This window comes from Mercenaria mercenaria, chromosome 2 (assembly GCF_021730395.1).
Source record: "Mercenaria mercenaria strain notata chromosome 2, MADL_Memer_1, whole genome shotgun sequence".
Taxonomy (NCBI): Eukaryota; Metazoa; Mollusca; class Bivalvia; order Venerida; family Veneridae; genus Mercenaria; species Mercenaria mercenaria.
In genome coordinates this window covers 3,098,312-3,115,986 of record NC_069362.1, presented here as the reverse complement: position 1 = coordinate 3,115,986, position 17,675 = coordinate 3,098,312, and the positions used below count along the sequence as shown (strand labels likewise).

General features: G+C 35.3%; 1 protein-coding gene across 1 annotated transcript in view; it reads right to left on the bottom strand.

Annotated features, from left to right (window-relative positions):
• Window positions 1-4,407: 4,407 nt before the first annotated feature.
• Window positions 4,408-17,675, bottom strand: part of LOC123563056 (integrator complex subunit 1-like) — a 93,765-nt gene continuing 80,497 nt past the window's right edge. The window contains exons 39-46 of the mRNA XM_053537689.1: window positions 16,937-17,070; window positions 11,663-11,852; window positions 9,531-9,661; window positions 8,834-9,036; window positions 6,468-6,538; window positions 5,976-6,067; window positions 5,504-5,613; window positions 4,408-5,028 (exon numbers count right to left, since the gene is read on the bottom strand). Coding sequence (XP_053393664.1) covers window positions 4,910-5,028; window positions 5,504-5,613; window positions 5,976-6,067; window positions 6,468-6,538; window positions 8,834-9,036; window positions 9,531-9,661; window positions 11,663-11,852; window positions 16,937-17,070 — 1,050 coding nt within the window. The 3' untranslated portion in view covers window positions 4,408-4,909. The remainder of the gene's footprint in view (window positions 5,029-5,503; window positions 5,614-5,975; window positions 6,068-6,467; window positions 6,539-8,833; window positions 9,037-9,530; window positions 9,662-11,662; window positions 11,853-16,936; window positions 17,071-17,675) is intronic.

Genomic DNA, 17,675 nt, shown 5'->3' with positions numbered 1-17,675 from the left:
CCAGGGGAATATTTGTGCCAACTAATATCTAAATCCTGTTTTGCATGACAAAGTTATAGACCGTACAGGAAAAAAAATCCTCTTGACCTTTGATCTCAAAGTGTGACCTTGACCTTTAAGCTAGGGTACTGGGTGTTGCGCATGACACATCCTCTCATCATGGGGAACATTTATGCAAAATATTGTAATCCCTTGATGGATGACAAGAGTTCTGGATCGGACAAGAAAAAAGCTTTATTGACCTTTGACCTCCAATTGTGACCTTGACCTTTGAGTCAAGAGTCTGGGCTTTGCGCAAGACATGTTGTCTCATCATTTGTGCCAAGTAATATTAAAATCCCTTCATGGATGGCAGAGTTATAGACGGGACAGGAAAAAAACTCTGTTGACCTTTGACACCCAATTGTGACCTTGACCTTTGAGCTAGGGGTCCGGGATTTGCACATGACACATTGTCTCATCATGGGGGACACTTGTGCCAAGTGGTATTAAAATCCCTTAATGAATGTCAAGAGTTATGGACCGGACACAAAACAGACCCTGTTCATGCTATGTTAACATTTGACTGCTAAGTGTGACCTTGACCTTTGAGCTAGGGGTCTGAAAGTTGTGCATGACACATTGTCTTATTATGAAGTACATTTGTGCCAAGTAATATTAAAATCCCTTCATGGATGGCAGAGTTATGGGCTGGACAGGAAAAAAGCCCTGTTGACCTTTGACCTCAAATTGTGACCTTGACCTTTAAGCTAGGGGTCCAGGTTTTGTGCATGACACATCATCTCATCATGGGGAACATCAACATTTGTGCCAAGTAATACTAAAATCCCTTCAAGGATGGGAGAGTTATGGACTGGACAGGAAAAAAGCCCTGTTGACCTTTGACCTCCAATTGTGACCTTGACCTTTGAGCTATGGGTCCGGGTTTTGCGCATGACAAGTCGTCTCATCATGGGGAACATTTGTGCCAAGTAATATTAAAATCCCTTCATGGATGACAGAGTTATGGACCGGACACGAAATTGCAGACAGACGGACGGAATGACGGAAAAGCGCATTCCTATAGTCCCCGAAACTGGTTTTCAACCAGTAGGGGACTAATAAATGGAAAGGCCAACAAAAAAGCTATCGACCTCAAAGTGCGACCTTGATTTATGTACCCCCTCCCCCATGAGTGGTGGGGGCATATAGATTTGCTCTTGTCCATCCGTCCGAGGTTCGAGACGCGCTTAGCTCAAAAAGTATTTGTTATAAATTGATGAAACCTTGCATGAGTCTTTATCATGATATGAACTTGCGCACCTTCTATTTTTCGTCTGGCTCTGCCCCCTAATTTAAGAGTTATGGCCCCTGAAATAGTCAAAAATGCACATTTTCACCTTGTGACACGCCTAGCTCAAAAAGTATTTGATATAAATTGATGAAACCTTGCATGAGTCTTTATCATGATATGAACTTGCGCACCTACTATTTTTCATCTGGCTCCACCCCCTATTTTTAGAGTTATGGCCCCTGAAACAGTCAAACATGCACATTTTCACCTTATGACACGCCTAGCTCAAAAAGTATTTGATATAGATTCATGAAACCTTGCATGAGTCTTAATCATGATATGAATTTGCACATCTCCTATTTTTAAAAATATGGGCCAGCGCCCTATTTCTAGAGTTATGGCCCCTGAAATAGTCAAAAATGCACATTTTCACCTTGTGACACCCCTAGCTCAGAAAGTATTTGATATAAATTGATGAAACCTTGCATGAGTCTTTATCATAATGTGACCTTGCACACTTGGCATTCTTCTTGAGAATTTTAGCATTTATTACAGAGTTATGGCTCACAAAATAGCCAAAATAGTGGATTTTTTGTTTCTGATGCTCATAGCTCAAGAAGTATATGGTATAGAATAATGAATCCTTCTCATATTTTTTTTTGAGGCTGTACCCCATTAAGACTGCAAACATTTGAATTATTTCGCCTTATTTGTGACAAAAGTACCAGTGGGGGGCACACCCTGTGTCCTACAGACAGATTCTAGTTCAGCTAGGGTTGGAGTGTTATGCTTGACATGTCGGCTCCTTATTGGGAACGTTCATGCCAAGCAATATTGTAATCCCTCTATGGATGGCAGTGTTCTGGACGAGAAGCTAAACAGACCCTGTTAATACCATGTTAAATTTTGACCTTCTAGTGCTAGGGGTTTGACAATAATTTACCTTGGGAACACTTGTGCCAAGGTATACCAAAACCAGCAGGAAACTAATCAAATACAATAAAAGGCCTGAAACAAATTAACTAAAACATACTTCTGCTTACTCTGATCTTGAGATTTGGATTAACATTCCACAAGTACAAGAAATTCAAACAGCGAAAACTCAATAATTTTTTTGTTTTGACCAACAGTGAAAACTCAATAATTTCTTTGTTTTGAAAAAAAATATCTGCCAGTAAATGTACATGTATTTCATATTGTACATGTTAACTTTTACTCTATTTTACGGCTACAAGAACTATACGGAAACATTAAGAAGTTTCCTTTCTTTATCCTCAATATTCTCTCGTATTTAACTGCACATCTCACAATTACATAGCGATTTATGGTGTAGGTTAACCCTTACCTTGCTAAATTTCTATAAGGAATTTGTCCATCTTCCAATATGGACAGTACCATTAACTGTTAAAAGGTGTGCTTACCAAAAAGATACTGATTGAATGGAGAACAGTGCAGATCATGATCAGACTGCATGGATGTGCAGGCTGATCATGATCTACACTGGTCGCAAAAACAGAATCAATCATGTCCAGCATGGTAAGGGTTAACGTCCAACAACTGTAACAATAGTGACTTTACAATACAATTTAACTGAATAAAACTCGATGCAAACATCACATACGGTTCCTGCAGAAAATATTTCTAATTAGACGGACGATTGCAGTGCACAATTCTTGTAAAAACATCGTGTTCTTTCTGCTTTGACCTGTAGCCTGCTGGTGGCACGTGATTCTGCCTTTGCTACCAGTGCAGACCAAGATCAACCTGCACGTCAAGTCTGATAGTGGTTTGCACTGTTTGCTATTCAGTCAGTGGATTTTAAGTGAATATCCCATTGAATGATAAATGATACTGCCCAAATTGAATATTGGAAAAGTTCATTTTAGAAATTTAGAGGACAAATAAATACATAGGAATACTAGAAGATGCTTTTGTAGAACAATGTCTCCCACAATGCATAGTCGTATAGGTAAAAAATCAATAGGGGGCAGGAGCAAAAGTCTAAGAGACACTGTTGGTTGGCTGCAATAGGGATCATCTACTTGGCATGTCCAGTCATCTCACTAAGTTACAGCATTCTGGGCTTAGTGGTTTTCAAGTTATGAACTGGAAACAATTTTTCATGTTCAGACCTGTGTGACCTTGACCTTTGATCGAGTGACCACAAAATCAGTAGACCATCTACTCTGCATGTCCAAGCAAATCCTTAAGTTTCAACATTGTCAGTCAATTGGTTCTCAAGTTATTGATTGAAAAGTTTTCAATGTTCAGCCCCCTGTGACCTTGACCATTGATGCAATGGCCCCAAAACAACAGGGGTCATGTACTCTGTAAGTCCTTTCACCCTATGAAATTAAAAGGTTCTAGGTCAAATGTTTATCAAGTTATTGACTGGAAATGGATTTGCATGTTCTGTCCACAACGACCTTGACCTTTAAAAGTGACCCCAAAAACAATAAGGGTCATCTACACTGCAAGTCCAATCATCCTATGAAGTTTCAACATTCTGAGTCAAGTAGTTCTCAAGATTTTAACCAGAAATGGATTTCCATGTTCTGTTTGCTGTGACCTTGACCTTTAATAGAGTGACCCCAAAGTCAATATATGGATAACCTATTCTGCATGTCCAATCATCCAATGAAGTTTCAACATTCTGGGCCAAGTGGTTCTCAAGTTAATGTTTAGAAATGGTTTACAATGTTCAGGCCTGTGACCTTGACCTTTGTTAGGGTGACTCCAAAATCAATAAAGGTCATCTACTCTGCATGACTAATCATCCTATGAAGTTTCAACATTCTGGGTCAAGGAGTTCTCTAGTTATTAATGGTGTTCCACGTTCTGGTCCATGTGAACTCGGCTTTTGATGGAGTGACCCCAAAAATATTAGGGGTCGTCTACTCCATAAGCCCTGCCACCCTATGAAGTTTGAAGGTTCTAGGTCAAATGGTTCTTCAGTTATTGATCGGAGATGAAGTGTGACGGACAGATGAACAGGGAAAAACAATATGTCTCATCCAGTGGCGGGAGACTTAAATATTCCCAAGCTTTACAGGCAAAATATTTAATTCATGTAAAAACAATGAGTTCTTTCTGTTATTTAGTGAAAATATATAGAAATAAAAACAACGAATGAATATATTATCATTAGCTTTAATGTGTTCACTAAGTGGTGATGAAAGTACAAATGGATGAGTAATGAATGACAAAGTAAAGTATAATGAATCAGTAACAGTGTAAATAACAATACTTTATCTGTCACAAATGGCACTTTTAGTGTTCTTTTGTCACTGTAAGAATTACACCCAGTTATAACAGCCTATGTCATTAAAGTGACGTTAGTCCAAATGACTACATACACTGTTCTCATAGCTTTGAATATATCTATATATGTAAATATTGGGGTCAACATTCAGAATTCAAATTTACGGTCTGCTCTTAGTAAGGTAAATGAATTTTATTGTCAGACTGATAACCTTGTGCAACACAAAGGCAAGATCAACTCCAAGTTCATCACAGCTAGTTCTCAAGGTGAATTCCTTTAAGTCTGAGGCTTTGTCAACATTTATGCTTTATCATGGTGAAACTGTCAAGGTGAATCCTTTGTCAATCTGAGACAATGTCAAAGTGAATCCACTGTCAAACTGAGGCAAGGTCAAGGTTAAGCAGCTGTAAGCTCTCACTAATGTAGGAACTCGTTTCAATAGATGTGTTGATACCTGCAGACAAGGCCTTTTGTAAGATCACATCAGCGTAGTCTGTAAACACAAAAACATGAAAGTTAACAATATTAAATCTGTCATTTAACAAATTTAATGTACCCTTCCAGACAAAAGATTTTTCTCATCTATATTAACAGAATGCAACGTTAAAGATTTGAATTATTTCAGACACAATGACTTTTTGCCATAGAGAACATATGCCCGCCAGAGGATCAAACTAACGACCCCAAGATCCGTAGATCTATGCTCTCCCTAGTATTGAGCTAAGCAGGCAGGTGCGCAACCTTAAAGAACAACAGAAAGATATTTTATCCCTTTTATGGTTTCATCAAACAATTCGAAGGCTATATTTCCATTGATATCTTGAAACAGACAAAAACTCGAACATAAATATGGCGTTATAAAAACATTTGAATATACATTTCCATTCATTAAGAACATTTGAAGGAAAAATGGAAAGAAATTAAGAACAATTTGAATACATGTAAATATGTTAAGATTTTGAACAAACCTTGACATAGAAGGGTAAACTCAGCTAAGTTTGTGAGAGCTGAGGTGATGATATCTGGGTTCTCACTCTCTAGACAATGTAGAAAAGCAGGTACAAAATCTACTGCTTTCCTGAAATACAGAACAAATATAAGGATGCTGTCACAAAATAGAAATCTACTGCTTTCCTTAAGAACATTTGCATGAAATCTACTGCTTTTCCGAAATACAGATAACGGACATTGATGCCTGCATGAAATCTACTGCTTTCCTGAAACAAAAGAAAGACATAGATACCAGCACTTTTGCTATTCCTCTTGTGAAACTGTTTGATCACAGAGCAAAAACATTAACACCAGCAAGAAATCACTTCTTGAATCATAAAGTAATGAACATTTTAAAATCAGTTTTGCCAAAATTTTATAATTTATCTAGTAGCTTGTCTAGCAATAAATACATGACATCAATGCAGGAGCTAAATAAAACTGACTTACTTCGGATTTTGTTTGATATGTCTCTTTGCAAGTTCAAATGCTGTATTCCTGCTCTGGTCATTGTGAGTTAGCATTAATCTCTTTAAGTCATCCTGAAATATAAAATTATATTAGAAAGAGTAATTTACATAGGAATTTAAGTCTATGTGATAGAATTCACTTTGCTTCTAAATTTCATTTTTCCTGATATGGAATATGATTTCTGTAGGATTCAAATCAATATGTTTTAAGAGAAGAAAACTTGCCCAGGAATACAGGACAATCTGTAGTAGAATACAACTTAGTTAGAATTCATGTCAATATGTAATTGAACACTATCTACCTAAGAATTCAAGTGAAACTGTTAACAGAATACAATTTGCATGAGAATTAAAGTCAATCTGTAAGCGAATACAATTTGCCTTAGAATTCAAATCAATATGTAACTGAACATAATTTGCAGATACTATGGAAGTGCTTTGTTATCTCTCCTGGAAAAAATTGTTTACTTACTACAAAATGTTCCAAAATTTCAACTTTTCTCTTTGATGACTCATCTAAATCTTGTAGCACCATTAATACCTCTGTAAATATATTAAAATATTGATATCTAGGCAAATACCAGACAAAATTTATTTTTCAATCTTAAGTATGACAAGACAGTGAATACTAAATAAAATATATAATTCAAAAGCTGTTATACATGAGCATTGTTGGGATTATCATAAAATGAGATAATTATAGGTTATTAGCTTTGTATTGGGAAATATGCACGAGTTCTCAGCGGAAATACTGGACGACTTTAGGAGCACAATATTCCTCCGCTGAAGAACGAGTGCATATTTCCCGATGCAAAGATAATAACCTTTTTATTACATACACATCTACACGTATAAATGTAATGTAAATATTATAAATTTGTTCAATAGCCTGAATAGGATTGACAATACTGAACTAAATAGAAACAAATAGTGCAAGAACAGACACTGAATTATGTCATGCTCCCAATATGAAATTCAGGCGTCAGTATATGGAAAAATATTGACGTTTCCGGTACCAGTGTAACTTAACGGGGAATAGAAACGTGTATGTAATAAGGAGACTGGTTCAATATCTGTAATATTTCTTGATGAACTGAAATTAGAGTTATTCCTTCACATACAGGAGAATATAGATTTGACCCAAATAACTACAGATATATTTTGTTACTCCGAACAGTTGTGTTTAACTGAGTGTATGTGGCTTAGTTTCTACCTCAATGTTAATAAACACACTGACTGTTAAAATGTTCTATAAATAAATAAACAAAATGAAACAAGATAGTACCTTTAACCTTTAAGCAAAATAATATACAAACTGTAACTAAAATAATTTAAACAGAAATATCTGATAAACATCAATAATAGTAATTTTCTCGACATTTTTTTTTTTTTTCAAAATTATGTTCTATAAACAAAACTAACAATTTACTGGCTGGAGACTACCAAATCCGGACGACCACCAAAGCGGACAGTCCCCTAAACGCTTCATTTCGGTTTTTAACCTTGCTTTTCTGTTTACATCAAATGGACGCTTGATTTTCAACAACACAGCAAAGTTACAATGATTAAATTTAAGTATTATGCTACATTTCATTTCATCTGCACTCACGAAGCATGTTTACATCTTGGGAGAAGTCGAATGTGCTGCATTATGCATGGGCAGAATTTCTGTAGGGTCCAGCCATTAAATCTAAAGGCCCCATGCAAATTAGCAGTAAAGCAGATGATGCGTTTAGTAAACACTTAAACTGGGGAAAAACTGCTTTAATAATTTAGTGCATGATTTAAATACAAAAAACACATTTTCATATCAAAATATCCACTCTGAAAAGTGAAAGTGAAATTTTAAAAGATTTAGTCGGGAGAGATACGATCAAATTATCAATTCAACAGAGATAATTAGTACAATTCTATGACTCAGACACTGTACAACTACTTTCCCATAGTTGAAAATAATGTTTAATTCAATGTTAAACATAAACTGAAAATCAATAAAATAACAACTTGCTGTCCGTAAACATGGTACTGTTTGACCTTAAAACAACATGATTTGGTGGTCCTTCGTTTGGGCCTCAAAAAAGTGCTTGACCTAATTTTAGAAGTAAACAAATTAGCTCTTTAGTTGAAATTTCAACCACTAGATATATCTAATTTCCAGAGTTATTGTGAAAAATATTCCAAAAGTGTCTGATTGTAGGATGTAAGCCAGTATAGATTTGAAAGTGCAATCCAGAGGACAGTTTCATCTTCTCCATGTTAACTGGACAATTCCTTCCTTATATTGGGAAAAATGTCAGTCAAGAATGAGAACTCTGTACTCCTGTTAAGGTCAGATAAGCATAGTCTGCATGTTTAAAGCCAACCTCTGACAACTTTGCCAGAAAGTCGACTCTTTGGCTGAGAGGTTAGAGCACTGGACTAGCATCCAAGCAATCTGGGTGTTCAAATCCTGCCATAGGCAAGCTGGGTTTTTCATTATAAAAAGGCTTTGCTCTTCTATTTCTGTTATGGCTAAAAAGTCATAAAAAATTCCTAAGATGGGGCTCTTCTGGGATTTGCACTTTATCTTGAGCCAAAGATGACACGTTCTAAGCCAAAATGGCTTACAGGGCATCATAAAATGATAAATTCTTTGAAGAGGAGAAGTGTTATGGTCGCTGACCCAAAGCCTGCACGTCTGACAACTGCATCAGGGAGTCAACTCTTTGGCTCTGCCGTTACAGCATTGGACTAGCATTCAAGGTTCAAATCTCGCCACAGGTTTTGGGATTTTTCATCAAAAATTCTATGCTCTTTGATTTGTTACAGCTAAAAGTCATAAGAACTCAATAAACTCACCATCAGAGTTATCTTTCTTGATTTTCTGCAAGAAAGGAGCAAGATGGGAAGCTGCCCACGGTGATGCAGGTCTCACAGGGTAGGCAACTGACCCTGTTTCCACAGCTGTACCCTCAACATCTTCCTGACTATGCCGTGGAAGTGTCAGTCCAGCAAGCAGAGATTTCAAGGGAGACAAATCTGGAAACTGTGATGAGACATTCCTGAAAAAAAGATTATTTCCCCTTTGATAATATGCACACAAGATATGCATATTTACAATATTATATTAATAATTCATTTGGAATTTGTCTAGTTTTGGAACTGAAAACAGAAAGATATTTGGCTTTATAAATTTACAATACAAAATCTTTACAAATGGTCACAACATATTTAGTCAAATGGTCATAACGTATTTATCAGATGGACATAAAGTATTCACTCAAATGAACGTAATGTATTAAGTCAAATGATCATAACTGTATTTAGTCAAATGGTCATAACTGTATTTAGTCAAATGGACATAATGCATTCAGTCAAATGGACTTTGTGTATTTAGTCAAATGGTCACAGATAATTCAGATTCTTGAGGTATGTAACTTTTAAAAGACTTAGGCTTAATATGCTTGATGGTATAACAGCAAACAACACCAGCATTACCCGTACTATAAAATGTTCATACATACATATATACATTGCAGATAAATGTAAATCTTACGTAAGAAGAAGAACATGTTTCTGTAAAAGACTGTTGGCTCTCTGACAATCATGGTTCACATAATCATTCAACATCTTCACTAGTTTAACAATCAATGGAGCCATCTGTTTGTTTGTATTACAACTATAGGCCTGTAAAATACGCAACAAAATCCATCAGTAAAATTTATATGAATGGTGACATCTATTATTTGTTGTACAGCTACAGGTCCTGGACTGTAAAATACAAATCAAATCAGCAGAATTATGCCAATCAATGGAGAATTTTGTTCTTATTGTATTTGCAAAGAATGGAATAATGATAAACCTGTTAAGAAGAAATTCACCTACACACAGACCTACTTTGTGTACAATACTAAGAAAAGCCTCTTTGTACTGGCTGGAAACTATCTTTTTGTTAATACCAACATCTACAGAAAATATTAAGTGAAATTTATACAATATATGAATGGCAAAGTTTATGAGCAAAATATCATTTCAACAAAACCAGGAACAACAACTCTGACACCATTATGATTAAGTTCACAGTAAAGCAGTTTTGATTCAAAACAAACACAATGTACAACAACTCAATGTGCCTAAAATTATTCACGGTACGATAATAACAGTCTTTACATATCGCTAATTTAACAGTCTCTACAGTAATTCAGGTTGGCGCGAATAGTCTCGTGCTTATCGTGCCTTTGTGTTTTGGGTATATATATATATACCTTTACAATGTTACTTTTATTCATCTCGAGGTTAAATATTTGGCAGTGAAGTTTAAAATAGTGAATGCCCTACCCACCCTCCCCATATGCTTAAAAGGTCTGAAGCATTCTTATCAATCGTTCTATAATAGTTCAGATTTTTATAAAAGATTTTATTGTTATCTGCATTATTTATGGACACTAAGCGAGAAAGAAAATATTCTTATTCAAGTATTATTGAATTTTCTTTTTATTTTTACATACAGTTATTTTACAGGCGGACAGGCGGAGTTACTCAGGAGGCTATGACGCTGATGGTTTTACATTTAATTGTCTCTAAAAATAGTTCTTTTTCAGTTAAAGCAGAGCAAGGCTTCATGCGTTACTTTTCTTTTAGTTTAATTTGAAATTCTGTTCAATTCTAAGTTAGTTTCGTTTCAGTTTTCCATTCCATTCCAACGACACTACGACAACCGGAACACCACAACCGGAACACCACTACGACATTCGGAACAGATGAACACTTAATTAAACGTGCATTTTGTTGATGTATCTTGTAATCCGATACTTACTGCCAAAATATTAGCCTTATTCCTACTTTCTGTGTTTGTTTTCTTTCTTACTGTTATGAAAGTTTAGAGAATAATTAATTTACTCTCGAATTCTATAGAGAGTAACTAAAATTTACAGGGATTACAACTGACTGAAAAGGTGGTTTTGATCAATGAAAGGGCACTAGCTCTGATATTTTTGTGATCCTTTAATTGACTGCCATCATTAAATTGCCCCTACTGGATGTATACAATGCATGTATTGATTGTACAATATATTGACTTAAGGTTAGGTTAGGTTTAATATAGATTTAATTGTGTACATTCAATGCATGTACATACACTCAATGTGGGAGAATTAATGCTGACCTTTAATTGATATACATATTAACCTATAATATCATCTTTTGTTTATATGCTATGTTTGTGATAAAAGAACTTTTTTCTTCACCAAATCAGGGGCTGAAACTCACAAAAACCACAAAGATACATGGCCTTGTCATGACAGGCAAACAAGTGGACAGCATTCTAGAAAAGAATTAACAAGAAACAGACTGAATAAATTAATTTCTACTGTCACCTAAGATACTATTAGTCTACTTTGACAAACTTACAAACACTCCATGTCTGTAAACACCTAACTATGATATATTAACCCTTCCTCTGCTAAATTTCAATAATGAACTTGTCCATCATTCAATCTGGACAGTACCATTAACTGTTTAAAGTGGGGTCAACAAACCTGTAATGACTGCATTGGCAACAAGGCAGAGTTTCAGCAGACTGCACAGATGTGCAGGCAGATTATGACCTACACTGGTCGCAAAGATAGAATCAATCATGTCCAACAAGCCAACAAGACAACGGTTGAGAATAAATGCTAATACACTTACAGTAAGTAGACTAAAATATTCCTCCAATATACTGTTTAATGTTGAATGTTCTCTGTAGAATATACTCGGCTGTAAAAGTTCAAGGATTCCAAGAATGTTGATATATAACATCAGCAAGTTTCTCTGTTTGAACTCAGCAAATGTAAACTGTGTCTTACCCTTCAATAAGGCAACTATTGCTGGCAACTGCCTGAAAAACAAAAGTAAAAAAAATATGTTAATATCTTTAAATTCCGCAATAGTAACATTCCTTGAAATAATTTGATTTCATCATCATAAAATTTGGATTTCAGCACAAATGACATGAATTCGTGAAAATTTTTAAGTTCAAATAAATGGGAAACTAGAGATGCTTTTGAGAAAAGCGCATGTCTCCCACAACTGCCTAATCATCTAAATAGTAAGTCAGTCCTTATATACTGTTTATTTAGAGCACATGTGCATGGGCTTTTTTGACACCAAAAGGACCCCTATACTACTTTTAAAAGTAGTATAAGTGCCGGTCTGGTGGCAAAAATGCGCAAGAAAATCTGAGTTTTTCTTTTTTTTGGTAATTCAAGGGCCATAATTCTGAAGTGCCTGAGCCGATTTGGCTACTTATCCAACTTGGCCAAGCACTTATTTTGTTCAAGTTTGGTGAAGATCGAATCAGAAATGTTCAACTTAAAGTGCAGACAAGCTTTGTGACGACACACACACACACACACAGACTGGAGTAGATCAATAAGTCTCCCACACCTGGGAGACATAATTAACTTACTTGTCAAAATTAAATCTAATTGTGTGAATTAACACAACTACAAAATTGTGTGAATTAACGCAACCACAAAAATCAGTCCTTTACAAACATAAATCATTCTACTCAACCACCTTGGTAGCTGAATGGTAGAGCACCCACTTCAAACACGGGAGGTTGTGGGTTTGATCCCTGGCCAGGTCATACTTGTCTACAGCCTGACAGTCCAGTGAGGCAACACTATAAAGTTGGGCAATGTGCTCACTGCTGTAAGTAGATACTGTCATTTATATGACTAAGGCCTCACCAAATTAAAAAGTTGTTCATCGGATTTGCCGCTCGTATATTTTCAGAAACACAAAAAAAATTTTTTTTTTGTTTTTGGCTTGCGCTCGCCCCATTGAAAAAATCTATCCAAAATTTTTTGGTGCGCTACTTTTTACGGACGTAAAAGTGTATAAATGCTTATAATTCCAGTCCCAGATTGTTCTCAAATGGATTTTAATCAAAATAATAAATACATACTACGCCACATTGTCTATAATAAATCATAACACTTATATTTCTGGAAATAAAAATGATGTTGAAAATTATAGACCAATTAGTGTGACATCTATACGCTGTAGGATAATGGAGAAAATTATAAGAAATGCCATAGTAACACATCTAGAAAATAATGAAATAATTTCAAACTATCAACATGGATTTAGAAAAGGCAGATCTTGTACTACACAATTGCTCGAATGCATTGAAGAATGGACTACGGCAATTGATGAAAACCATGACATAGATATCATTTACTTAGATTTCAAGGCTGCTTTTGATAAAGTTCCACATAAAAGACTGTTAAAGAAAATCTGGAGTATAGGGATAAGGGGTAGCATTTACAAATGGATTGAGGACTTCTTGAACAATAGGTTACAGAGGGTTAAAATCAATGGGGCCACTTCAACATGGCAAAATGTCACCAGTGGAGTCCCACAGGGTAGTGTATTAGGACCAGTTTTGTTTCTAATCTTTATCAATGACCAGATGCTCTAAGTTGCGCATCAAAACTCTTTGCTGATGATACCAAACTGTACTCTGTCATAAGAGGACATGATGATGAAGTTAGGCTACAAGATAATATTTTCGATGCCTGTGAATGGGCAAACAAGTGGCAAATGATATTTAATATCAAAAAATGCAAAACAATGCACATAGGAAATAAACCTAGGACAGAATACTACATGAAAGATAATGAGAACAAAATAAACAAGATAAATCAGATAACTAAAGAAAAAGACCTTGGGGTTATATTTGATGATAAACTCAATTTTAGTAAACATATAAGTACCAAAGTTAACATCGCAAATAGAAATCTTGGACTAATAATTAAAAACTTTACATATATGAACAAAGAAATGTTTTTACAGTTATACAAGTCACTTGTACGTCCACATTTGGAGTATGCATCTGTCATATGGACCCCAAAATACAAGAAAGATGCAGTCGCCATAGAAAATGTGCAGAGGAGAGCCACAAGGATGCTCCATGAATTACAAGGATTAGAGTACAGCGATAGGTTAACCCAACTAGGGATGCCAACTCTAGAGTATAGGAGAACTAGAGCAGATGTCATTGAAGTGTACAAACTTAGAAATGAACTAGATAAAACTTCCACAAACTTGCTAACTGTTAGAACTAATACTAATACAAGGGGGAACACACAGAAATTATTCAAGCCTAGAGCCAATTCTAACACAAGAAAAAATACTTTCAGTCACAGAGTAATTGACACATGGAATGCACTCCCCTCCAGTACAATTGAAGCTCCAACTCTCAACAGTTTCAAATCTAGGCTAAATAAGCACTGGTCTGGGCGGTCAAAATTCATAGCTAAGTGCTACAGCCCCTTTCAGTAAAAGTTATGTATATTGACATAAAGGGTGATAAGACTGTGCTAGGGAACAATGTTCCTTTTTAGAAATTTTATTGATTGATATTTTTAAATGTCAGGCCAGTCTGAACCCAAGCATAGGTGCTATTGGTCTTAACTTGTAAAATCTAGACTATACGACTGTGAAGATAAATTATGTTCTTTTAAAAAAAAAAGAACAACAAAAACAAACACCAAAATAACTGTTTTTACTATATAAATGTAACGCCAGTCTAATTCAAGCAATGGATACTGTGCCAAAACACGCAATTGATAGTACATACACAAGTATATATTGTATAGACTGTGCTAAATAACTGTGATTTTTTATCTTTTTAAGAACACACCATTATAAGGAATTTTAACTGTAAATAGTAGTAATATAATATATGTGAGAATGTACATACCAATATTATGACAATTAAATGGAATAGAATAAATATAAAGATAATTCATAATAACCAAAATTAAGATAAATTAGTACCAAATTGGGAAAACAAATACAAATGGGCCTAAGAAGCGACAACGCTTAACATCTAATGATGTTCCGGGCTTCTACTCTACATGAACTACATGAACTACATGAATATTTAGTTGCATTAAAGTTATTTCCCCTTTATGCAGTTACGCCATTTTCTTCAAATGTTTACCAAATTATATCTCCAAAAATCGATTGATTTCATTGAAAACTGGATGAAGAAAAACATACTAATTTGTTTCATAACATCAATCTACATTATTTTGGTAAGGGTAAATACTTATTGATGCATGTCACTTATGTTTTCTGTTTTTTCATGTCCAAATGATCAGCATTTGCATACGAAAGTTGGTAGGGTAAGGAATTTACATTACGAGTTGTTTTCAGAACAGTTTTGATTTTCAAATTTTCCAGTCATTTAGTAGATTAATGTTAATGCACGTTAATCTCCATTTCAGACTTTAATTGAGACTTTGTTTTAACAAATTTAATATGTTATGAAAGTTTAAAGTTAGAAAAAGAGCTGTACATAGGACATCATGCTCGACTTTTCTGAATCAGAGCTTTGCCAGTAAAAGGGGCATAATAATCAGAAGCCATTAAAGTACAGAGCTATTGGTCATTATATAAAACTTAATTAAAAATATTCTATGTTAAAAAGGGGCATAACTCTGTCCAGATTCAGAATTAAGAGTATTGTTTCTCCTGGTGTAGACTTTGACAGTAAATAACTGTTCTAAGTTTCAAATCAGAAGCTTTAATAGATCTAGTAACACTCACATAGATATTTGATGTATCAAAAACTTTGTAAAGTTAGCTAAGAATGCTACATTTTCATAGCAGTAAATATTCAAGTCACATATGTATGTGATAAGTATGGTGTAAGGTTATGCCTTGTTGTTTATTACGTATTTTCTAACAGCATTTTCAAAAGCATGCATTTGATTACAGTGTACTGTATGACAATGTTATTACCTTTTTTCCCCCGAGTTCGCATTTTTGTGCGTCTGCATGTCAGATTTTCTCAACCCCTGGGGACTTACTTTTTAATTTAAAAGGGCTATACATTCTATTTTAAGGTTTTTATTAGTCAGTCGAGAGACAATTGAACACAAATATATTTCTTCGCTCTTCGCTCACTCCTGATTTTCTCAAAAACCAAAAAAAATATTTCAATTATTTTTTCACTCGCCGCCTCAAATTTTTCAGAAAAAAATCTGATGAACAACTTATCAATTTGGTGTGGCCTAATAATTTTTTTGAAAAGGACATTAAACCTGTACACACGCACACTATCTACTACCTACCTTAGAACAAGTACAGTATCATCCATTGCTCTCATTGAATTAAAAGTTGTAAAACGGCCTACCTTAGACCAAGTACAGGATGTTCTACAGATCTCATTGCATGTAAATTTGTAAAACAACCTAGCTTAGAACAAGTACAGGATGTTCTGCAGATCTCATTGCATGCAAAGTTTGTAAAACGTCCTACCTTAGAACAAGTACGGATGTTCTGCAGACCTCACTGCATGCAAAGTTTGTAAAACGTCCTACCATAGAACAAGTACGGGATGTTCTGCAGATTTCACTGCATGCAAAGTTTGTAAAACATCCTACCATAGAACAAGTACGGGATGTTCTGCAGATCTCACTGCATGCAAAGTTTGTAAAACGTCCTACCTTAGAACAAGTATGGGATGTTCTGCAGATCTCAGTTTGTAAAACGTCCTACCTTAGAACAAGTACGGGATGTTCTGCAGATCTCACTGCATGCAAAGTTTGTAAAACGTCCTACCATAGAACAAGTATGGGATGTTCTGCAGATCTCACTGCATGCGAAGTTTGTAAAACGTCCTACCATAGAACAAGTACGGGATGTTCTGCAGATCTCACTGCATGCAAAGTCTGTAAAATGTCCTACCTTAGAACAAGTACGGGATGTTCTGCAGATCTCAGTTTGTAAAACGTCCTACCTTAGAACAAGTATGGGATGTTCTGCAGATCTCAGTTTGTAAATCGTCCTACCATAGAACAAGTACGGGATGTTCTGCAGATCTCAGTTTTGTAAAACGTCCTACCTTAGAACAAGTACGGGATGTTCTGCAGCTCTCATTGCATGTAAAGTTGTAAAACGTCCTACCTTAGAACAAGTACGGGATGTTCTGCAGCAAGTTTCCTACAAGCTATGTTTACATCAGCCATTCTGTTATCATTTCTCTTACTTCTACTGCCTTGGTATAATCCTGTTATCAATCTGTGTGTTATCAAGTCCATCTGTAAATTACAAAGCTTTTTGTTTTCTGTAAAACAGAATCATACAAGTAAAGGCAACAACTACTTAATGTAGCCTTCTTGACCTATGTGCATTGGTAAAATGTCTGCTAGACAAACCTTTTATTGTCTCAGTGAGAGGTTTATAGAAACTTATCCAGTTTCAGTCGAACAAAGACAGCAAACACTACATTTTTTCTCAGCATTGTCTTTAAGGTTAATGACTGTGGAATAAATTGGCTTTGTTTGACTGTCTAAAGAGTAAAACAGGCTACAATATTATAGTTACAGTAACTATTAAAGATGTTTAGTTCAATCATTATCTTTTCTCAGCCATTGATTTCTAGAATCTATAGGTTACCCAAGTTTGTAAATTATGAGAGGCCTGACTCTCTGAAGAAACACTTTAGAATCTATAGGTTACCCCAGTTTGTGAATTATGAGAGGCTCAATCCTCTGAAGTGACACTTCTAGAATCTATAGGTTACCCGAGTCTGTGAATTATGAGAGGCCTGAGCCTCTGAAGTGACACTTCTAGAATCTATAGGTTACCCAAGTTTGTGGATTATGAGAAACTTGAGCCCCGAGTCTGTGAATTATGAGAAGCT